At 42.4% G+C, this 17,942-nt stretch overlaps 1 protein-coding gene across 4 annotated transcripts in view; it reads right to left on the reverse strand.

The window, feature by feature from the left end:
- DAAM1 (dishevelled associated activator of morphogenesis 1) overlaps positions 1-17,942 on the reverse strand; it is a 194,007-nt gene that overhangs the window by 13,401 nt on the left and 162,664 nt on the right. For all 4 annotated transcript variants that reach the window (XM_032245948.1, XM_032245945.1, XM_032245947.1 and 1 more), the window contains 4 exons: positions 10,865-10,949; positions 5,207-5,313; positions 3,928-4,016; positions 2,866-3,034 (listed from right to left, as the gene is read on the reverse strand). In XM_032245948.1, coding sequence (XP_032101839.1) covers positions 2,866-3,034; positions 3,928-4,016; positions 5,207-5,313; positions 10,865-10,949 — 450 coding nt within the window. The remainder of the gene's footprint in view (positions 1-2,865; positions 3,035-3,927; positions 4,017-5,206; positions 5,314-10,864; positions 10,950-17,942) is intronic.

Below are 17,942 nucleotides of genomic sequence, written 5' to 3' on the forward strand. Positions count from 1 at the left end.
CCCCAATACTCCTAACTCACCTCTAACCAAAATGAGTCAGAGTTTTCAATTTTCTATAACAATGAAACCATTTCTGGTTACCCTTGTGTTTCACAGAGACAATGCAATCCTATAAATCCTTATTTTTCTCACTCTCAGTCTCTCAATAATTAGTAAACAATCGCCCACCAAAGCAAAACAGTGGCCAAAAATTTTGGCCATTTATTTTTCATATGTTCAGCTGCATCCTTCCATTTCAGTTTTTTTTTTCTTTTTTGACACAGAGTCTCGCTGTCGCCTGGGCTGGCGTGCAGTGGCATGATCTCAGCTAACTGCAACCTGTGCCTCCTGGGTTCAAGGGATTCTCTTGACTCAGTAGCTGAGACTACAGGTGCATGCCACCATGGCCAGGCTAATGGGGTTTCACCATGTTAGCCAGGATGGTCTCGATCTCCTCAGCTCGTGATCCACCCGTCCCAGCCTCCCAAAGTGCTGGGATTACAGGCATGAGCCACCATGCCCAGCCCTTTTTTTTTGGAGACAGAGTTTCACTCTTGTTACCCAGGCTGGAGTGCAATGGCACAATCTCGGCTCACTGCAATCTCTGCACCCTGGGTTCAAGCCATTTTCCTGCCTCCGCCTCCTGAAGCAGCTGGGATTACAGGTGCCCATCACCATGTCCAGCTCACTTTTTTGTATTTTTAGTTGAGATGGGGTTTCACCATGTTGGCCTGGCTGGTCATGAACTCCTGACCTCAGGTGATCCACCCGGCCTTGGCCTCTGAAAGTGCTGCGATTACAGGCATGAGCCACTGCTCTGGCCTCCATTTCAGTTTTGCTGTTGACAGAAACTACCTGTCTGCCCATGTGCTTCTTATCTAAGGGGCTGAGGAGGAGGCAAAATGCCAGCTACCATCACAAGACAGAGTGAGGTTTTTTTTTTTCTGTTTTTTAGAGAAATGCTTTGCTTTTTGAGAAACAATTCAATTAATTTCATTAACCATATACACCTTTCTTGTTGTAGAAAGGTTTATAAACCAGACCCGATCTTCCATATTTGTTTGCTATCCAAATACTACCTCATTTGACTAAATGAAAATTTTTAAAGAAGGAACAACAGCCATACATTTGATTCTTCCCTAGTCATTACCAGTAACCAAGCCTTCAAAGCTGAGTGAATGCTCCCTTCCTGCTGACTGTCTCACTACCTACACCATCTCCTTAGATTCAACTGAGCAACATTAATGAGTGACTGCTTACAAGCAAAGCACTTTGCTAGGCACGAAGGTGTATAAGGCATGGGTGCTGCATTTGGGGACCAAATATTAAAGGCAGAAAATAAAAAGAGGAAAAAGATCAGAAATAGTTTTAGCTTGTTCTTTTTAGCTTGAAAAGGCTTGTACATTATGTAAATTCTGTAGCCTCAGTAAATAAGCAGATAATCACGTAAGGGCCAGGTTATTGGTAAGTGTTGGGGGTGGGGGATTGCTTTCATATGTCTTCAGTCGAAGAGAATGCCCTTCCTTAAAAAGGTAGCTGCTCTTTAGACGCAAATAAGATCTGCCATTCCCTACTACAACCTCCAAATAAGATCCTTCTGTTGCTAACAGAGCTGTGGCTGGACCAACAGAACCGGTGTCAAATACCTACCTGTAAGGCCGAATATATTGCCTGTAACCATAGGCAAGGTGAATGAGCCACCTGACCCTGAGTCAGTTTCTTCTCTGACAACATATGACAACAGTACTTGGCTAGTGTACTTTACAGGCTATTGGGACAATCAAATGTGAAAGCGCTCTCAAAAGGATCAAGTGTTTACATTAAAAATAAGGTGGCAGGGCTATAACAGCAGCTGCTCTTCATTAATCTATCTCTACATGATGCAAAAACAACAAATTAACACGTTGCTTATTTCTTCTAGGATGGATTTAGGATTGCCAGGACACTATGCTTCACGAACACTATAGAAAATATATGGTACAAGACCTTATTAGTTAGAAGTAATTAGGGTTAAGAGCCCATATTTCTAAAAAGAACCTGGGTATGGAGAAGCTTACCTTAGAAACAATTGTGCAAGTTCCTTTGAAGTCAGTGAGAACCTCAGAGAAACAAAGCTCTCAGGGAAACTCGAGTTAATATGCCTAATGACCCTACACTGTTAATGACATAAGAGCGTTTTCACATCTTGGTGTCTTTAATGAGAATCTGTTCACCTAAAATGCAGCACTGAACACTTTCTAGGAAGCATTTTAATGAGTCCTGCAATGACCAACTGAATATCAATAGCCAAAATGCATTTATACATTATAAGTTTTTAATATAGATCCACTGCATAAAAGAAAAACCTAAAAATCCAAAAAGGTTCATAATTTAGCATCAACTAACAGTTTTTTTTTTTTTTTTTTTTTTCTTTTCTGTGGAACACAGTTTTCTGTAGAGGTGTTGTGGGGAGATGTCCAGAGTGCTGGTAACATTCTGTCCTTGATCTGGGTGCTGGGCATACAGGTGTGTTTAATTTGTGAAAAATCATCAAGCCCAACATTATTTTTTGTGAACTTCTTATGCTATAATAAAAAGTTTACAAAAAATAATTTTTTTTAAAGGCAGGATGAAACAAAAACAACAGCAAAACTTGGAATAGATGATGTCCCTGTGGACCAAAAATGGATGAAGGATAATTGGTCCAACAGGAATGTGTGAGATACTTGTGGTCATGAGAGAGGTTAGGAAAGAATCAGGGTCAGAGAAGGGAAGAAAGTAGTGAGAAAGAGAAGTTCAAACTGAAGACAGCAGTGTCATGAAGGCTGAGGAGGACCAGAGGGGGACAAATCTGAGCCTGGACCTCTGCACCTGGCTACCCTAAGTGTTGGAAGATCCCACACTTACTTGTCAATGCTGGATTTTGTGTCAGCAATTTTGTTTAGGCTAGATATCTTGAATCCATAGGCATTCCCTCTTTGTCCTTTATTCATATAGTTTCCAAATGCCAAAACCACCTCCAGCAACTGCTTCAGGGCACTGCTCCTAAACACCTCTTCTGAGCCAGAACGAATTGCTTCAAAACAAAACACACAAAAACACAATGATTACCAAGTGTTTCACTGTTTGAAATCAAGACATTTCAGTGATACCCATCCTAAATTCACACACATAATAACATATATGGAAGATGTAAGACTGAGTTACTGGGTTACCCAGAGCACTTTCAAAACACTTAAACCGGAAGCAAAGAACATGGACAAGGAGAGCCACTCAAGTTGTTACCAACACCCACAGACAGCTGCAAAATCCCATCCTTTCTCAGCCCTTTCTTGGCTGACTCATCGGTCGTGAGCACTCAGGAATACCTAGAATAGCAACTCCATCTCCAATATTTCTTTCCTAACACTTACTTGTCTGGTGTAGGTCAGATTAACAGGAGTATTGATCAATTCCACTGACAGAAAACTGGTCAAATGTGTTACATGTTATAGCTTGCAGGTGTCATAACAGAGATCAGAGCTTACGCAGATGCCTGATTCCAGCCTGCATTCTGTGGCTATGCTCTTCAGTTGCCTTGCTTGCATTTCAAACATTTAAAAAATTTAAAAATCAAACCATACAACAGCCTCACTCTTCCCTTTGAAAAATCTACTAAGGCTCTGTTGTGAGGAAGCTAATTACAGCTTTAATGCTAGTAGCGGTGAGATTAATTCCTCACCAGCACCCAGGTAGTCAAAAGCACAACCCTGTAGAGGAGCCCAGGAGGCGTGCTGTGAGCTCCCGAGCCTAGGCCAGTGCATCAAGCACTGACCTTAAGTAATCTTCCCTCAGAATTTTAAAGACTTTGAGCCAAAAAATCAAATAAAAAATCACCAAGAAGATCTTGTTTGCTATCTGCACTTGGACTGCACTTTTAAATGGGCTGTAATGATGAACATCATTTCCAATCTAGGCAGCTTGATTTACCTTCTACTTTAGGTTTCACTTCTGCCACACGCTCTGCAAACTTCTTTTTGAAGTACAGCGATTGCAACCTTTGCTGATAATGATTAATTCTGTAAGAGCAAACGTGGACGAATTGATATTTACTTAATACATCTATGTTCACTTAATAACGGATATGGAGGTGGGGGTGCCTAGCATCTCCCCAACACCCACCCACTCCCCCAACACAAAGACATCGGTTCTTCTCATGGACAGGAGCACAGGGCATGAAGCCAGCTTTGCCTGGAGAGCCCATTTTGGTCTGACCTTCAGGGGCTGTTTGGTCAACTGCAGCAGAGTCCTTAGCTCCAATCAACACCAACTGCTAAAAGACAGTGGGAGCCGGCTGCTGTTGACTAAAGCCCCTCTCCTCCTCCAGAGTCCCAGGAAGAACTCTTTTGAGCCTAGAAGAGTTTAAGGGAACAAAAATGTAAAGAATATCCTACTGCAAATAAAGGACAGTTCCCTACACCTTTCCCAAATTTCTTAACTTTCCAAAGTAAAAACTGGTCTCCAGCATCCCCTTTCCACATTGTCTCGTCCTCACACCCATCTGCAAACCTCCCTGTTGGATCAGCTCCCCTAAGGGAAAGAGTTGTGCCCTGAGGTTCACTGAGAATTTCAGGACCACTGGTCCTTCTCTAATGTGGAATCAATTTTCTAGGCCCGAGATGGCAGATCGACTTAGCTCATATGCCAAACCCAATTACAAAGCTGTGGCTGCCTCAGGGCTTTTTGGAGAAGGGTTCAGAGAGCTTGCCAAGGCTCTGTGGGAAGAGTGCCATGATCGATTAGTGATGTCTGCATGTGTCATGATTTGACATCTAGATCCTGGTTGTTCAGTTGTGTGGGCTTGAGGCTGACATTGCCAGAGTTTGTCCATATATATATATATATTTTCTATTTTACAACCACCTTGCCATGCTAAGCTACTTGAAAGTATGAGACACTATCCCAAGAAATCAAACTGGTGAGGAGAATGATACTAACTGGAATCAGAAAAAGTTATGACTTGATTAGGCCAAAGGGGCCCAGACATAGAGATAATTGTGAAGAAACTCCAACCCTGGCTTACCCATAGGCAAGAACTGACATAAACAAAACAAATTCCATGTGACTCAGACATGAGAAGAGTTTCAGAATGAAAAAGCTTTCAAGTTAGGCCAGGTTAATTAGCCCGAACAATTCAACATGAATTGAAAATTCATGAATCTCAGAAAGGGAAGGGACATCTTCACATTCTAAGCCCTTTCAAACTCACCGGCTCATCTCAAAAAGGAACCTATCAGCCTTGGCCATCCGATCCAGTTCATGTTTATGTTCCTCCAACAGGTCAATGTCACTTTTTTCAGGAACAAATTTCAAGAGCTGAAAAGTACATGTGAATATTAAAACTGAGGTATATCACTTAAATCCATGTACTAATTTCTCACCCTTTCAGTTGGTTTGTTCCAAGGTAAAATGTTAACTCTTGTTGAATTTATAAGCTATGCTCACAGGTTAAGATACAATAGATATGATTAAATATTTCCATTTTTACTTAAAAGTAGTTAAATTATAGGTATAAAATTCATTGCTGGCACCTTTCTGTTCTCTACTGCCTCTCAAATCAGAATTGTGGGAGTTCTCTACTGGAACCTCTTTTTCACAGACCATTAGAAGAACCTTAGAGAGTCAACACTGTCATCAGAAGATGATACAGCTCAGGTCCAGAGAGAACAAGCCACTGACCCAGGATTACAAAGCAAGTTTGTGTAATGATTAGTAGTAATAGAACCTAGGTCTCTTGGCTTCCAACTCTATGCCTTTTCTGTTACATCATGCTCTAATGAATAATTCCATTGGTAGTTTCCATTCCATTTTCTTATTTTTCTAGTCTATCTAATTTAATCTTTTACCCCCTTTCTTGGAGAGTTACGTGAGAGGAACACAGTGGGATTTGATGTTTTTAATTTCATATGTTATTTAGAAGGAAGAAATGAGCAGGGAATGTGGAAGAAATAGTAACAATATTTAAAACTGAAACAGTACTTCTCTACGTGTATAATTTTCTTTCAAGGTATACATGTTTTGGATGTTATGCAAGACCTGTGAACTCATGCTGTTTTCTAGATCAAATGCCTTTAGCCTCTTTTTTTTTTTTTTTAACATTGACCTTCTTGACTTTGATACTCTCCCCAAAATTTGATGCTGGAACTGGATGATCCATTTAGTAGGTTTTCAAATGTTTGTTGGATTTAACTGAGGGACCTCAGAAAGGCAGTTAGTCTGGGTGACATCAGCAGAGAGAGGGGATTGGGAATTACAAGGAAGTGTTGCGTGAGGCTGGAATACCTTCCAGGCAGAGTGTGTACTGTGTGCCGGGTTCTGGAACAAGCAGCACAGCACTTAGGCAGGCGGAAGAGCAGTGGTAACATCAGTGGGAAAGGGCAGGGTAGGCAAGGGCAGGGAGTAGCAAGGTCTTGTAAGAAGTTCTGTCTTTATGTTGAGGGCACTGGAACATACCTTAAAAATCTCATGTAGGAGAATGAGTTTACATTTTTAAAAAAAATCACTGTGGTTGCAGGATGGAAAAAGAATTAGAAGGGATTAAAAATATGAGGGAGTCATGATTAGATAGTGGAGTAAGTAATCTGGGTGAGAGATGATGGTGGTCTGGATAGGGTGGAGATAGTGGCCAGACTCTAGAGCTATTTATGAGACTTGAATGGAACTGGCCTGACTTGATGGATGGTGGTTTATGAGGGAGGAAGAGTCAAAGACGATGCCTGGGCTTCTGGCTTAGGCAATAATGTAACAGGGAACCCAGGAAGAGAAGGCTGGAGGTAGGGTGGGCTGGGATGGGGAGGAGAAGGTGAGTTTAATGTTCAAAATGATTGCATGGAACCGAGTTGAGATTTCTAGTATGCAGCTGGAGAAAGGGTCTGAAGCCCTGGGAAGATCTGTTGGGAAGCTGAGGCATGGCATTGGTTGTAACAGGTAGGTTAGTGAAGGCATGGGTGTCAGTGAGATTAGGAGAGGTGTCATCAAGAGGAAAAAAAGCAGGGCTGGAGAGAACCAGCATTCAAGGGGCCAGGACAAGGAAAGGGAAAATCTTCAAAAGAAGGCCACAGAGATGCAGCCAGAGAGGCCTGCGTGGCTCACAGGGCCACAGGAAAACAGCATTTCAGCATGGAGCAAGTGGCCACGGGTGCCAACACCCCCAAGAAACTAAGGAAAATGAGGGCCCTGTAGTGTCCCCTGGCTCCAGCAACAGGGAAGCTGCAAGTGCCCCTGAGAAAAGCTCTAGGGAGGAAAGGAGGGCAGCATGGCGGAGTGGATGGGAAGTGAGTGTGGACGGCTTTCAAAAACTCTGGCTGTGCCAGAGAGAAGACAGCAGCTAGGTGGGGATGTGGAGTCTTGAGAGAGGCTTGTGCATAAGATGTGTGTGTGTATGTGTGTGTGCAGGGGGTGTGCGCACAGTGTGTGTAGGGATGTGTAGGGGTGTGTGTGTGTGTGTGTGTGTGTGTGTGTGTGTGTGCAGGGTGTGTAGGTGTGAGATATGTATGTAGGAGCTGTATGTAGGGGTGTGTTTAAGTGCTAAAGGCTAACACTTGAATGAGCTAAGAGTAGTAGGGCTGATCTAGAGGAGGGGGCAGTCAGTCCAGCTGGGGTCCTGACTAGAAGGAAGGAAAGGGGCCAGAGCAAAGGGAAGGGATATCCTCTTGTTCCTAATGGGATGGAAGTGGGGGAAGATGGAAGTAGATGCCAGGGAGTTCATAGGTCTAGGGGCCTGATAGCTCCTGGACATTTCTGTTCCTGTGTTCAAACGGTGACACTGTTCAGGATGTCTTTCTTTTTTTTTTGAGACAGAGTCTTGCTCTGTTGCCAGGTGCCAGGCTGGAGTGCAGTGGCACAATCTCGGCTCACTGCAACCTCTGCTTCCTGGGTTCAAGCAATTCTCCTGTCTCAGCTTCCCGAGTACCTGGGACTACTAGCGCGCGCCATCATGCCCAGCTAATTTTTGTATTTTTTAGTAGAGACGGGGTTTCACCATGTTGACCAGGATGGTCTCGATCTCTTGACCTCGTGATCCACCTGCCTCGGCCTCCCAAAGTGCTGGAATTACTGGTGCGAGCCACCATGCCCAGCCGTGTATCTTATTCTTTCTCAGTGCAAGGAAAAAAAGGTAGGAAGGAAAGGAGAAGGGAAGAGAGAGAGGAAAGCATCACCCCAGCGTCCCTCAGCTTGGATTTTTACCTACTGGGCAAGCAAACTGAGTTCTACCCTCAGAGATCCTTTCACTAATTCGCACAGTCCCCTCTCTCCCTGCCAACTTGTTGTGTCAAGCCCACTTGGCCCCCGTTCAGAATAACACAGTCACTACATCTCTTTTGTTACCTAAAAGGGCACAGTAGGAGCCACACTAAAAACTCAGTCCCCTCTCAAAGGAGAGTTGCGTTAAAGGACTGTGCATGGGTAGTTTTAAGAGAGGATGGGGCCGGGCGCGGCGCGGTGGCTCAAGCCTGTAATCCCAGCACTGTGGGAGGCCGAGGCGGGTGGATCACGAGGTCAAGAGATCGAGACCATCCTGGTCAACATGGTGAAACCCCGTCTCTACTAATAATACAAAAAAAATTAGCTGGGCATGGTGGCGTGTGCCTGTAGTCCCGGCTACTCGGGAAGCTGAGGCAGGAGAATTGCCTGAACCCGGGAGGTGGAGGTTGCGATGAGCCGAGATCGCGCCATTGCACTCCAGCCTGGGTAACAAGAGTGAAACTCCATCTCAAAAAAAAAAAAAAAAAAAAAAAAAAAAGAGAGGATGGAGAGTTAGACAGATATCTGGAAATAAGGATAAAGATATGTGTTCCAAGAAAGAAGAGTGTATAGCTCTCAGCTGAGATCAGACCTCAGCAGCTGCAAGCAGCAAGAGAGGAGAGGATGAAAGTGGCCAACAGGCACATCCTAAATAGGAGTAAGGAGAGGCTGGCCTCAACACTTGTCTGGGAAGAATGCTGTATGGAGGAAAGGGAAGTAAAGAACAAATAGTAAAATGAGGAAGAAAAGAAAGAGCGTGGGAGATGACCAGAGAGCAAGACACACACAGAATTATCAGGAGAGGCCAGGTCAAAAATTTCCTACTTGGCCAGATTCTGCTTCAGTAGACTGGTTTTCTTTCTTGTATTTATTTGAAGTACATTCTATTTGCACTGCAGGCCCTTTTGGCAAGATTCTGAAATCCTTTCCCTCAAGGAGGAATTTCACTGGATGCAATTCCACAGTAAACAGATCTTGTGGAATTTTAAAACATACGACCTTGTCAATAGGAGCTGAAGGCAGGAGGACTAAAGCAGCTTTACACACAGTCCTTCACTCTGGGTTAGCACATTGGGTGCAGCAGCTCGAAGGCAGGGTCACCTGGGAGGGCCAGAGGGAGCTGCGCTCCACTGTCCCAGAGCAAAGACTATGTGACTGGTCTACAGTGAGGGAGGGAAGGGTGTGTGGAGGAGACAGAAAATGCTCTCAAAATGAATTCTGGGTTCAGAGGATCCTTTAAAACCATACACAGAGCACCCCAAGAGACTTGAGAACATAATTATTAACTATTTTGATAATTAAATAAAACCTTTAAAGGACAGCATGGAAAGTTTTTCCACGGGAAATGTGATGGTTTTCCCCCAGGACTATTCCAGCTGCAGAGGTTGCAGGCAGGGGCAGGTCCATTACTGAGTGACTCTGCAAATATCACTCCTCCCTGTGTGGTGTCTGAGACCTTTGAGGACATCATGAGAACCATGGAAAATGCACATGGAGATAGACAGGCACTCTACCCAGAGCAACTTCACTACTCAGGATTACTGTTAACAACACAAAATACCCTTATTCTCTGCTCTTGGAGCAGGGCATGCCTACAGATGCAACCCCGAGTTCAGTGTGGAATCGTAGTTGCATCTGCCCACAGTTGACCTTAGGTGGACCTGACTCTAACAAATATGGATTTCTTGACCAAAACCACTTAAAATGTGAGCCCATCCCCAAAACAATGAGACAGAAGGATGGAACAGTCTTATAGCATCCTGAGACTATCACCGTGGAGCACAGAAAAGTTTAGGCCCAGACTGAGGGGCAGGGGGCAGAGACAGGTGAATATCCCTAGAATATGTTAAAGATCAACACTGTCCTCATTGTTATTTGAGGACAACTAGACAAAGATGCCAAACAACCCATGACACAGCTGGAATGGCCACACAGGAATGCTGTAGAAATGCTGGCTGCTTGGTCATGGATAATAAAAATTATATCAAGATACCATGAGCAAAGATGTATACTGCCTGGGTGTAAATCCTGTTCTTGCTAGCCCTAGCATTTAAATTTACTGCTATTTATAACCCAAGAGGGTGCTGTACAATGTACAAAGGTAAGACTTAGCCTCAAGACTTTTACAACCTGCCTTGTGACACACATGTGTATTTAGATACAGATGACCGTGTTAGGTGCTTAAAGGTCATTTTCATGGTTGTGGGTCTGGTGACCAAGACACAAATTATATTTAGAGTTTAGTAATGAATCAGTTTCTGTAGTATGGTTTGCAATCTCACAGTGCTAGTGGGATTCTCCATATTCCTGTGAAACACACATTTTCTACTAGAGCCAGTAGATTTATATGATTTACTAAGGTATAAGACTTAATTGCAGCTTGAGGGACACTGTGGATCCTAGGCATTTGATATACTTGATCTTCCTTTCACCCATCAGTTTGGGAAGCAATGAGAGAATAAGGTCATTAAGTTTCCTAACAGAGTCACATGGAAACTGGGTTCAGCCTCCTCAATTCATAGATAGGAAATGGTCCACTAGCAACTACTGGAGGTTCTCAATATCCCACTCCCTGTTGAGAGTCGGTTTTCACTTCTACTCTGAGATACATCTGGTAGCTCACCTGTTCCAACATGTCCTTGGGCAGATCTTCCTGCTCGTCCATTGTTAGAATTGCCCGTTTGATTTCATCATTGGATAATTTCAACCTGGAGAAAGAATATTTTGTTATCAACCATATTGATTTGAGTATTACAATTTAATATAATTCATTTTGCTACTCCAGCTGCTGATTTTCAAGTACTTTTTTTTTTTGTCAAAATCTCTCAGTGAAAGCTTATTTCCTGACAATATTGAACCTAAAAATAGGATTTTAAAACTGCTTTAACATTCTTTGAGGGCTTTGTAATGCTCTGCTTACACAGAGGACAAAGCTGCTATGTTCTATGATTTAGTTTTCCTAAGCAAAGGATTGGAAGATTAGAATTAGGGAAAATACCCATACACAATTGTTTTCTTTTACACATAGTATCCGTGAATTGCAGGTGAGAGGATGGAACTAAGTTTCTGACCTGTTTATATGTCAGGAGTGTTTAAAGTTTGCTGTCAGGTAAAAAATGGATTTTGAGAAGGCTAGAAACTTCATGTTATTGTTAGAAAGTTGAGAAACAGATAATATGCATAATAAAGTGTACAAGTACTTCATAATTAAGGCGTTTGTTAATAGATAGAGAAACTGAGGCCCAGAATGGCCAAGTGATTTGTCCAAGGTCAAACATAAAAAATGACAGTAACCACAAACCCAAGAGTCTTGATTGCTAGTCTCAAATTCTTTATACAAATATTCCTTACCTAGTTAATATCTCTTAGGGAAGGATTTAAACAAAAATACAAATCTGTTTTCTCTTTTTCTGTCTACCATCAACTTAAATGATTTACTAATTTAATCAGGAATCTGTGTCTTGATTGTCAGAACAACAAAGTATTGACTATAAAATATAATGTTAAGGCCAGGCACAGTGGTTCATGCCTATAATCCCAGCACTTTGGGAGGCCGAGGCGGGCGGATCGTGAGGTCAAGAGATCGACACCATCCTGGCCAATAAGGTGAAACTCCATCTCTACCAAAAATACAAAAATTAGCTGGGAGTGGGGGGCACGTGCCTGTAGTCCCAGCTACTTGGGAGCCTGAGGCAGAAGAATTGCTTGAACCTAGGAGGCGGAGGTTGCAGTGAGCCGAGATCATGCCACTGCACTCCAGCCTGGTGACACAGCAAGACTCTGTCTCAAAAAAGAAAAAGTAACAATAGTCCTACCCAGAGCAAAAAATCTTAATTGCATTATTAGCTACAACAAGAGAACCATTCCTTTGTTTAATTTGTAAGCGTTAGACCCAGACCTTTTCTTTTTTTTTTTTTTTTTTTTTTTTGATAGAAATGGGGGTCTCACTATGTTGCCCAGGCTGGTCTTGAATCCCTAGCCTCAGGCAATCCTTCCACCTTGGCCTCCCAAAGCTCAGGGATTACAGGCATGACTCCCCATGCATGTAAGTAAGATTTTAAAAATCTTACTTCCTTCCAACCTATAACTAATGTGGCATATTTACATGACTTGATTTGTTCTTTTAGTCTATGCTCTTGAAGAAGAGTCATATTTAGGACTGGAGATAAAGATGTAAACACACAAATATAGAGCAAGAAGATGTACATATGTCACATGCAACTTTTGAAGGTAGGGCTTTGGTGTGACCCAGTTAAGGACCTCATCTTCTATTAGACTGAGCCCCAGTCCTGTCTCTGACACTTCCTGGCAGTGTGACTACAGCCAAACATTTTCATTAAGCCTCAGTTTCCTCATCTGTAAAACAGGGATAGTAATAACTACCTAACTGCATCCCTGCCCCCTCCCCCCCCCAAAAAAAAGCATTGTGTTTGTATGTGTGCACATGAGGATTAAGCAAAGTGCTTAGCAAAGCTCCTGGCCATTTTCGAACATAATAAACTATATATACGTTCTACAAGATAGACTTTTCTATACTAGAAAAACAAAGTAGCAGCACTTTTGTAACCTAAATGTTCATATGCAGCTAAGAATGCATTAAACAGTGCTTAGTATGGTAATTAAGATCACTTTTCAAAGCACTGTCATATCCATTATTTCACCAGTGTTTCCTCTCTGTGTATGACATCCATTAGGCCTGGGGGTATTAAGAAGGAAATAGAAGATGAGGTCCTTAACAGTGATTATAGTCATTGGGAGAACCAGAAGATATGATGCAGCCCTCAAGACACAAAGGTGTGTAAAGCACACACTCAGCCATGGGCTTGCAGATGAAGGGGAGGGCTGAATAAGTGAAAGCGTGCACTCGAAGGCAGTGTAAAAGAAGAGAACCCCCAGGTAAAGCTGGATGAGGCACCACCCCAAGGATGCCTCTGGCTTGTCTTTTTTTCTAGACTTGGGACACGATTTTGTTAAAACCATCCACCCTACTATTTAAACTGAATGTTATTTCATGTGCCATTAAGTAGAGAAGAGAAGGAAAAAATTTGGGACCCCTACAGTAATAATACCATTCTCTTCTATTTCATGTTCTCAAACCTGATAAAGCATCTAGGCAAAATGTGAAATTGTTCAAGCTGACAAAGAAGGCCCGTTCTATCACTTCCTCTGAGCTGTGGTGCCATTATAACTCCCACGCCGTTTCAGCCACCCTCACCCTGGTAGACTTTTTCAGATGGTTTTAGTCCTTCTTGGTACGATCACTGCCTCATGAACATGTTTCTCAGTATACCAATGTTAGAAAATCCCCCCTGCTTAAATGGAACAATTTAGCTGTTGGCATGGGTAAAGTATACAACAGCGGGAAAACTGAATTACAGGATCAAGGCCTCAACTGGGTAGCCCTAGATTCCAGGACACTAGAGGCCCTTGAGTCAATTGAAGTGTAAACACCATTGTGCGGCCATGCAAGGCCAAGAAACAGTAACAACAGGGAAGGCTGAAACTGCCAATGATGAAAACCAACTGGCTGTGAAAACATCTATAATCACGAGAAGAGCTCTGCTTATAAGAAAAAAAATAAACTAGTTCTGTGTCCTTTCACACCGAGTTGAAGAAACCATTTTATGGTGTAGTTCTGCTGAGTCCTTCTGTTTTGCATTTAAAAGAAAAGGAGTTGAAAATCAGAGTGAGAACAATACTTGAAGTATCAGATTTGCATTTCATTAGCTCCCCATATGGAGCACAGAACTTCTTGCTTTTGAAATTGTATATATTTATGCTCCTCAACCCCCAGAGGCTGTCTGGACTAAACACCAGCTCTAATTCAAAACAATTTTGGTTTCTCTTAATGTGGCCCACAAACAGACTAGAGACTTTAATGGCTAGTACTTAAGAAAATCTACCTGTCAACAAAACGCCATGCACGTGGCCTGTTGGATCAGACAAAGAAACCCTATCTTAAGGGAAAGGGGAGAAAGGTACCCCACCCTTGGGGATGCTTCTATAGGTTGCAGAGTTCTTAGTATCATCTGTCATCCACAGAATCGGTCTCTAATCTCTGTAATTAAATGTTTTTAAAGTTTGGTACTGTTCTAGAGTGCTGGAGGGTGGCAACTTTTGAGACATCTACTCTTTCTTTATTAGGCAGGAAACAAACCAGCCATCTTAAAACAGTATTCAACTCTAGGCTGCTCTGCACAAGTATTTCAAAAATTTGCCAAGAGAATTGGAACATCCAGGCGTAACTAAGATAAGGATGGATGGCTAGATCAGCCTTAGCTCTGCTTCAGTGGATTTAGGCCAAATCCCCCTACTTTAGAGTAGCTTTTTGTGGTTTACTACACCCAGGCTGCCGTGCTAAGTGAGCATCTGGAAAAAAAAAGAACAGCAGAACACTTCATAAAATTGTGTTTTAGGTGGGCTCATTTTGCAATATAATCCTGCTTCCAAGTTTCTGTCTCCCCCAACCCCTTTGGAGGAGAGGTCTGTTTTAGGGAATAAAACAGAGTACATTTTAAATTGCTACATGTCACCCATACACAGTAGAAAAGTTGCTTATTCCCTGAGGACCTGAGAAATGAATTCTCCAAGATGTGCCCGTTTTACTCTCTTCCCGTGAAAGGCATGGTCCCCGATGCTCTGGACTCCCCATTCAAACGCACACCTTTTAGGCCATCTCTCTCTCAGAGCTTCAAATGATTTGGTCACTCAGGCTGCAAATACCCTACTCACTCAGCCATGGGGAGAGTCGGCACCTCTTCCCTGCCTTGGCCTCTTTCTAACTGCCTTGCTTGGCTTCAGACAAAGCTGTGGCAGGTGCCCCTGACCAAAAGGGTCCACTGACATTTGTAAAATATGAGGAAGACACTTAAGGCATAATCGTAAATACTGTGAACACAAGCGTTCATTAAAATATAGCCCAGGGAATACGCCACAGGCTTTCACTGTGGTAAAGTCTGGTGTAATGATGGCATTGCCAGGAAATATATCCCGAGACAGCAAGATAAGAAACAGAGAAGTTCACCAGCTTCTGGGAATGAAATAAGCTGGAAAGAAAGATAGTAAGTGTGGGCAGGTGGGAAATGCTGACATAATCTTTGAAACATTCCTATTCGTTGTCCCCAAACACAAAACCAGGCTTCATGGGCTTCTTCATCTCTCTTAAAGCTGTCCCTCAGTCATCAAGTCTCACCTGGACAACAGAGACACTTATCTGATGGCTTCCCTGGTCCAGCTGTTAACCCCTTCTAACCTGTCCCGCAAAACCGAAAGCCCAAACTAAAAAACTTTATTAAACAAACACATGGTGTCCTCCTGAACAAACGGTACCAGTTCTGATCCCATGGATACATAAATAGGACACTGACAGGGCAGTACCCATGCAGGCACCTTTCAGGAGCTGCACACATCCTAGGTAGAATTGTCACAAGCCACTGCAGGGCTGCTACTCTCATGATCTTCATTTTACAGATGAGGAGGCTATGATGTGATCCTGGGCTAACCCATGACCTTATAAATGCACAAGTCCTGAATCTCTGGCTCTCCTGCCTGGTTTCATTCAATCCAACTGATACTTCTCTGCCGGGATTGCAGGGCTCTCTTTACTAGCTATGCTTATGTCCCTCCCACATCTTTGCTGCTGCATGCCTCCTTGACATTGCCTTCCTGGTCTCCTCTTGTCATGTAACAGTCCTTGCCTTTGAGGCCCACTTTCTATAGTAAGCCCTGCTGGCGCCCCTCCTACACAGCTGAGCTCTGTGTCCTTCAGTCAGACCAGTGTAAGCCCTGAACTGCGCACAAATCTTCTCACAGGTGTCATTTTTCTTCTCCAATCAGTCACGTGCTTTCAAAGGCAGCAATATTATCTTAACTTTTAGTATATCCTATGGCTCTCAACGGTGCCAGGTAAATAAATGCTCCAAAGTGGTGACTGTCTAAGAAAAAAAGTGTTGAACACGTTTTCATATTTCTTTCTCCTCCTTTTATGCCCCAGCTCCTTTTGTGCATAGTAATAAACTGCCAACAAAAAGGAAAGAATGAAAAGTAAACTGCTGATTGGTTAAAAAACTAAATAGAACACAAATTATAAGTTTGCTTAATTTTTTTCCCTTTTACCACAATATTTAACATGTCATTCTGTGCTTTCCTGATGAGAGAGTAGAACAATTGACCACTGAGCACGAAAGGATGTGGCACTGAATCCTCTGTGGGAGAGAAGGCTTCAGATCCTGATGAACGTGGCCAATGGCCAGCAGGTCAAACGGGACTCAACATTACTTTGTCACACACAACACACTATTTTTTTTTTTTTTTTTTAAGATAGTGTCTCGCTCTATCACCCAGGCTGGAGTGCAGTGGTGGAATCTCAGCTGACTACAACCGACGCCTCCCAGGTTAAAGCGATTCTCCTGCCTCAACCTCTCCCGAGTAGCTGGCACTACAGGTGTGCACCACCACACCCGGCTAATTTTTGTATTTTTATAGAGACGGGGTTTCAACATATTGGCCAGGGTGGTCCTTAACTCCTGATCTCAACAACAGGCTTTTTGTGTTCACTGTAATAACACATCCACTAAACTGAATTTTAATTGATAATCTGACAGATATGAGGCCAGTTCTTAAAACTGTTTTAAGATAGTTTAGATACATTCAAGTTCTAAGTCACCTCAAAAGTGTCAGCGCCTAAGGTTACAAGGGAATACATACCACAAATATAAACTAATTCCCTCAATAATAGAATGGGAAATTTGCCAGAAAGAGATGTAACCTTATCTATATCTAGTTTAATTACCCTGGCTGATACTTAGTACTACTGAATAATCCGTCAATGAGGAATGAGACCACAGTTTTCACTCTAAAGGCATTTCAACACTATAGAAATTCTGTGACAGCTCCCTTTGCCAAGTGTTTTAAAGCATTCATCTGGATGGTACAAGCATAAAATATAGACAGAAATTCTAGGATGTAAAAAAAATCCCTGCAACTTTCCCCAAATTAATTTAATTTTGCTATTAGAAATACTACTTATAAAAAGGTAACAAAACGAATTGTTTACACTGTACAGCAGTCTTCCCTTATTGGAGGGTGATATGTTCCACGACCCTCCAGTGGAGGCCTGAAACTGTGGATGGTATTGATCCTTACACAGACTATGTTTTTTTTCCTATACATACATACCAATGATGAAGTTTAATTTATAAATCAGGCACAGTGAGAGATCAACAATAACTACAAATAAAATAGAACAATTATAATATATTGTAATAAAGGTTATGTAAATGCAGTTTATTTCCAAATATCTTATTGTACTAGACCATGAATAACTAACTACAGAGACTGAAACTGTGGATAAGGGGTGAGGGTTACTGTAAAAGAAAACTAAGTTGACCTTCAAATTATTTTCAGTGGTGTCTTCCTAAAGCAGATAGATATTTTATCTAACCTTAGCATAGTTCATGACACAAAAGTCAGAATAAATACAGGGTCTGGTCACTTGCACAGCTTTCAGCCAGAGGCAGAAATAAAACACTAACAGGATGGTTCAGGTTACCTTACTAGTTGCGTTAAAATTCAAAGATCTCACAAGGTTCAATTTCTCTTCACTGAAAGAAACATTTGCTCCCTGAAGTAATATATATCTGGCTAAGAATCAACTTCCATGATGAAAACCAAGCAGCAGCTCTTTGTGTTAAAAGAAATTC

Source organism: Sapajus apella, unplaced genomic scaffold (assembly GCF_009761245.1).
Source record: "Sapajus apella isolate SASKATOON/1434 unplaced genomic scaffold, GSC_monkey_1.0 scaffold59, whole genome shotgun sequence".
Lineage (NCBI taxonomy): Eukaryota > Metazoa > Chordata > Mammalia > Primates > Cebidae > Sapajus > Sapajus apella.